Below are 5,296 nucleotides of genomic sequence, written 5' to 3' on the forward strand. Positions count from 1 at the left end.
AATCTGGCTTTCCTGCCAATAGAAAGATAAAGCATAGAAGTAAATTAAAAGTGGGTGGTCTTTTTAAAATTACTTGCATTTTTTAAAGAATTTTTCCCCACACTACTGAAAGCCAAACATGTCCCTGGAGAGAGGGGTCTTGGATCCACAAGGAATAGTGAAGAGAGAACAGTAGATTGATGGTTTCTAAGGAAAGCAGTTATCTTACATTTGGTATTAGAATCGCTAGTTCAGACTTATGAACCACTCTTCCTGTTGATTATCATTTTGTGAGGCAGAGATCACAACCATGGAATTAGGAATTGACTTATTTATTTTTCTTACAATGGTGTGCCGGTAGTAAAGTCTGGAAGAACCAGGGTATATTGGGAAAGAGGTATTTTTAATCATTTACATTGTAAAGAAATAACTATGGGTCTCAAATAGACCCTAGAGGGATACCAGATGTTACTAGTAATTGAGAGGAAACCTGGCTGGGTATGTATGTGAAATAGCATCTCTCCTCTCCAACGCCACCCTTGGCAACTGAGGGTTCGAAGAGAAAAATTAGGGCTTCCAAAGCTTCACCTGCAAGTTGGCATGTAGTATTTTGTTTAAAAAAAAAGGGAGAGGGCACTAAAGTATAAAAAGATTTCCATTGTGCCTGCATTTTATACGGCAGAAAGTTTCCTACTAAGGAAATAAAGCTAGGATTGACATCTCATTCCAAAAAAAAAAAAAAAAGTCAATTGCTTAAGGCTATATGCAAAAAAAAAAAAGAAGAGATTTTTGTCCTTTCTTGGAAAGTGGACCCAAGACAAACTGCATCCTTCATTGACAGACACCAGATGAAAGGACCCTAGAAGAATGGCAGGATAATTGTATTATGCCAATTTTATTCTAACTTTACAAAATAAGTGATATTTTATAGCCACATTTTGGGTCCTTGTGCTTCCTTTGGCTCCATGTAAATTAAACCACATTAGAGAATGCATGGGACCCTCATTTTTAGAGTGTTATCCTGTCATGTGTTTTTAGGTTTTCTCCATGACATGAGAATTTGACTTGAAGAGGTACACTTTTCAGAATTTTGTTTCTCAAGTTATATGTATCCTTGAAGATACTGTTCCTTGAATAGGGACAGAAATGGAGGTGTTCTGGGTTTCCCTTTAAGCAGGATGAATGATAGGGCTGACACAGTGGATGCAGCGGAGTCAGGGAAATGTCAGCCCTTCTGGAATGTGCCATTCCTGTCCTGGCATAATAACACTGGGTTTTCTTGTGAGATCTTGTCACACTTCTGTCTCTGTCGGGTGGCATGATGATGTCTAAATCTTTGTAGATTTCTCACAGATGCTCCTCTTGTTTCAGCCAAAAGCCATTATTTAAGTTTATTATGTTAATGACTGAGAACTAACTTCCAAAAATTGAACTAGACAATAATAAAAATTAGCACAAGGCCAGATGATATTAACTAAAAACAGTATGAGTCACAGAGTACAGAGGTAAATTACGTTTTGTGAATTTGGAGACCCCAAATAGAAAACAAACACACTTCATTTGCTTCGGGAAAAAGAGAAGGAAAGAGAAAATTTTGCATTGTTGTAATTATTTGTTAATATGAAATAGTGGATTTCAACCATCATGGGACTGCTAACATACCACACATAAGGCAAATTCCAAGACAGTCTGGTTAGGGACTGAAGACTTTCTGTCTTCAAAACGTATTACAAACCATTTATTTCTATATGCTGCCCAATGCATGTTCACAGCAGCTAATAATATAACCAGCTGGCCAAACAATAAAATACTTGTGTGCTACATAGTGTTCTCTAGGGACCTGTTTAGTCATTTGAGGTTTGTCCTTACCTGACATTGCTAACAAGTCTTCTATTCCTATATTGTGTCTTTGTGTACCAAGGTGGATTCTTACCTGGTTATTAATGTTGAGTCTCACTATGGTGTATACTACATTATGAAATTATATTCTATTTTTAATCTTTCCTTCAAATCAATATTTGTAACCAGTATGAGAAAATCTGTGATTTTTTTTCCTCCATTTTAAATCTTGGCTTTTAAGTATCTGGTCAAAGGTAAACTATATACATTTATAAAACCATCAAATTATTCTTTCCCTTTCTATCATTTGTGGTCTCTTTTTTTGAAGTCTTGCTTTTATGAACAGTTTGCGAAACAGGCACAGAGCAGACTCCATGAACTTGGTTCTGTTTTTCATTATATACTACAGGCAGGGCTAGAAGACATGCCGAAACTAAATAAATAAAATGACGATCACCTCCAAACCAGCTGGCAAGGCATTAACTTAGGGAACCTATACAATAAGTTTCACTATCCTCGAAATAATTCAGGTGAGATTGCCTGTCTCCTTCTATCCTTCCTGGTTACCATTTTTTATCTTAAAATCCATTTTATCCTGTCTGCGTGATCATGTTGCAGAACTAAACTGGTGGGCCTAAAGTCCAAGCCCGTGAAGGGAAGCTGTGCCTGGGAAACTGACCTTTCCTTCCCTTGTCTCACAGCAAACATTCAGAAATGTGCTGGGGTTGTTTTGTATCTGTTCCTTCACCTGGTGAACAGGATGTGCTCAGAGCAGTTGGCAGCAGGTGGGAAAGAATGGTGGGAGTGAGGGTGGGCAGAGGAATGAAGAGAAGCTTCCTCTGCCTGGTGGAATTCTCACTCAGTGCTGATGATAATCCTTGTGGGAATCTGGGAGCTGAACCTTTGTTTGAGAGCATGCTGGCTTGTCTCTGGCTTTGTGTAACCACCTGCATACATTTCTGTCCGCTTTGCCATTAAAACGCTTTACATGTTTTAACTGGGTCTATTGGAATTTTCAGTTGGATGAAGAGGGCATAGGTACTATCCTCGTACCCAAGGAAAAATCCCAAAGCACTACAGTTTGTATGAGATAATCTACTTAGTTGTATATTAGCCTGTGCTTCTGTATCCTGTCGTTTGACCCTAAATTCTAAAGTACAATTGAATTGACTTATACTTGTATGTACCATATTAATAAATATAGGCGATGTGCCTTGTTACAAATGTTGATAAAAACAAGACCATAATGTAGCATCATATGAGGCCTGAAAGTCTCTGCATGATTAGAATAATGTTAACAAACAAGAACGAACAATTTCACACGTAAAAGAACTTGCTCTATTACCATTTCTTTCCAGAAGAAGTATGGAACAAGGCAGGTGACCCTGTAAGTCACTGGACACTGGGTAAATATTGTTGCCTTTCAGGATAACCTATCTCTGTCTGAATTCTAGACTACCACAAGTGTAAAGTACACATTTATTTTAGTATTCTTCTGTATTTTAAGTAAAGCTACTACAATCTGACTTATTCATGGCAATGGGGCAGGACAGAGCCATTCTCTAACACTCAGAACATGATAAGATCTGCCCATAGAATGTGGTCAATGAAATAAAGTCTGAGCTGAACTAGATGCAAGCATATGCAAAGTAAAATGTTATTGGCTTCATTACTAGCTTCAGCTAAGTGAATGGAACAAATTAAAGGGTTTTTTTAATTTTTAAAATAAATAAATATATTTATTTATTTTTAATTTATTTTTGGCTGTTGGGTCTTCATTGCTGCACGCGGGCTTCCTGTAGTTGCGGTGAGCCAGGGCTACTCTTCGTGGTGGTGCGTGGGCTTCTCATTGCAGTGGCTTCTGTTGTTGCTGACACGGGCTCTAGGTGTGCGGGCTTCAGGAGTTGTGGCACGTGGGCTCAGTAGTTGTGGCTCGCGGGCTCTAGAGCACAGGCTCGGTAGTTGTGGTGCACAGGCTTAGTTGCTCCACTGCATGTGGGATCTTCCCAGACCAGGGCTCAAGCCTGTGTCCCCTGCATTGGCAGGTGGATGCTTAACCACTGCGCCATCAGGGAAGTCCCCGAATTGAAGTCTTAAGACCTTTTTTTTTTTTTTTTTAAAGCTTGCAAGTGCTTCAGGTATACTTGGATGGCTGCTTTCAGTTCCTTTTTCAGTGAACCAAATTTCTGTTTGATATAAACTTATGGTTTGTTTATATTTTTACCTCTTGTTTTTAAGCTTACAGGTTTTCTGAAATTATTTGGGGGCTCCTTGGTTTGGGAGTAGGGATGAATAGAATTTTAGGGGTGAACCCCCTGCCTGGTTCTAACCAGAGCAGCTTTGATCTTTCTCATCTATTGAAGTTCCATGTAATGCTTTCCTGTTGGGGAGAGGGAGATTTTCACTGCTTAAAAATGTTGTTGAAAAGAGTTTGTAGAGAGGATTGTGCTAAAAAAAAAAAAAAAAAAACCCAAAACCTGTGTAGTTAAAGTAAATCATCATACAATGCATTTTTTTTTCTAGAATCCAACTGGATTTTATTTGACACAGAATACAATATGGGTGCAGGAATAGCAAGCTGAAAAGACAAAGCAGAAAAAACACGGTTCTATCTAATTTATAATTAAGTAACAGGAGGGCAAGTCATTAAATGGCTAATGAAACAGTTGAGCTTGATGGAAGAATTCTTTTTCTAGTGCCCATACTTTTGGAATTCCCACTCTCTGTTGTCCAACGGACACACCTGCTGTGATTTGACCCAGCGGGAGATGCAGTGGAAGTGAAAAGCATGGTTACAGACTCCCCACGCGACGGCGCACTCTTCAGAAGTAGCAGACGCCTGGTTGGCTTGACACTCTATGCAAAGATCCATAATGTGGTTCCGGCAGATGGCACAGTTACCAATCACAATATCCCAGGCCCAGAGGGCTACCGCATTCCGCTTTTTCACTTCAAAGCGCTTCTTGCCCGCGCCACTGTTCGTGCAGCTCGGGGTATCCACATCCATCGCTGCCGCCATTTTGGAAACACACGCTCCGTCGCCCGGCTACTTACAATGCATTTTCATAAAGGGAGTTAATACTTCTTAAGGCCCACGGAGATGAGCCAAAGTTAGTAAGGTGTATAACCAAGGGGCACAAAGCTGAGAGGACCTGAATGATGAAGGCAGCGAAGGTGTTTGGGAAAGCAGCTCACAGGTGGGGAAACCTGCCGCTGTCATGCGTGGAAAGTCCACAGGGAGGTCTGAACGCTGGCAATGATGATCTTGATTGACTGTCATCTCTAAAGACATGACTGTGTGATTTCACTTGAAATCAGTCAAAATGTGATATAGAACCTAAAGCACTCCTTAAGTCCACCATTAGGTTTACGCCAGAATCTGATTTATTTGACCTGTAGATTACAATTCAAGGATTGCTGCTTTGGAGGAGGGTCTTTGTGTTAATGACAGAAAATATCAATTTGTATGCTTTATTCT

General features: G+C 39.7%; 1 protein-coding gene across 1 annotated transcript; it reads right to left on the bottom strand.

Moving 5' to 3' along the window:
• Positions 1 to 4,510: 4,510 nt before the first annotated feature.
• LOC309818811 (E3 ubiquitin-protein ligase RBX1-like) lies at positions 4,511 to 4,837 on the bottom strand (the record flags this gene model as incomplete). Its single annotated transcript, XM_082648760.1, has 1 exon — positions 4,511 to 4,837. The coding sequence occupies one exon, from the start codon at positions 4,835 to 4,837 to the stop codon at positions 4,511 to 4,513; it is 327 nt and encodes a 108-aa protein (XP_082504886.1).
• Positions 4,838 to 5,296: the final 459 nt, after the last annotated feature.

The sequence above is a fragment of the Grampus griseus genome, assembly GCF_964374135.1.
Source record: "Grampus griseus genome assembly, chromosome: 2".
Taxonomy (NCBI): Eukaryota; Metazoa; Chordata; class Mammalia; order Artiodactyla; family Delphinidae; genus Grampus; species Grampus griseus.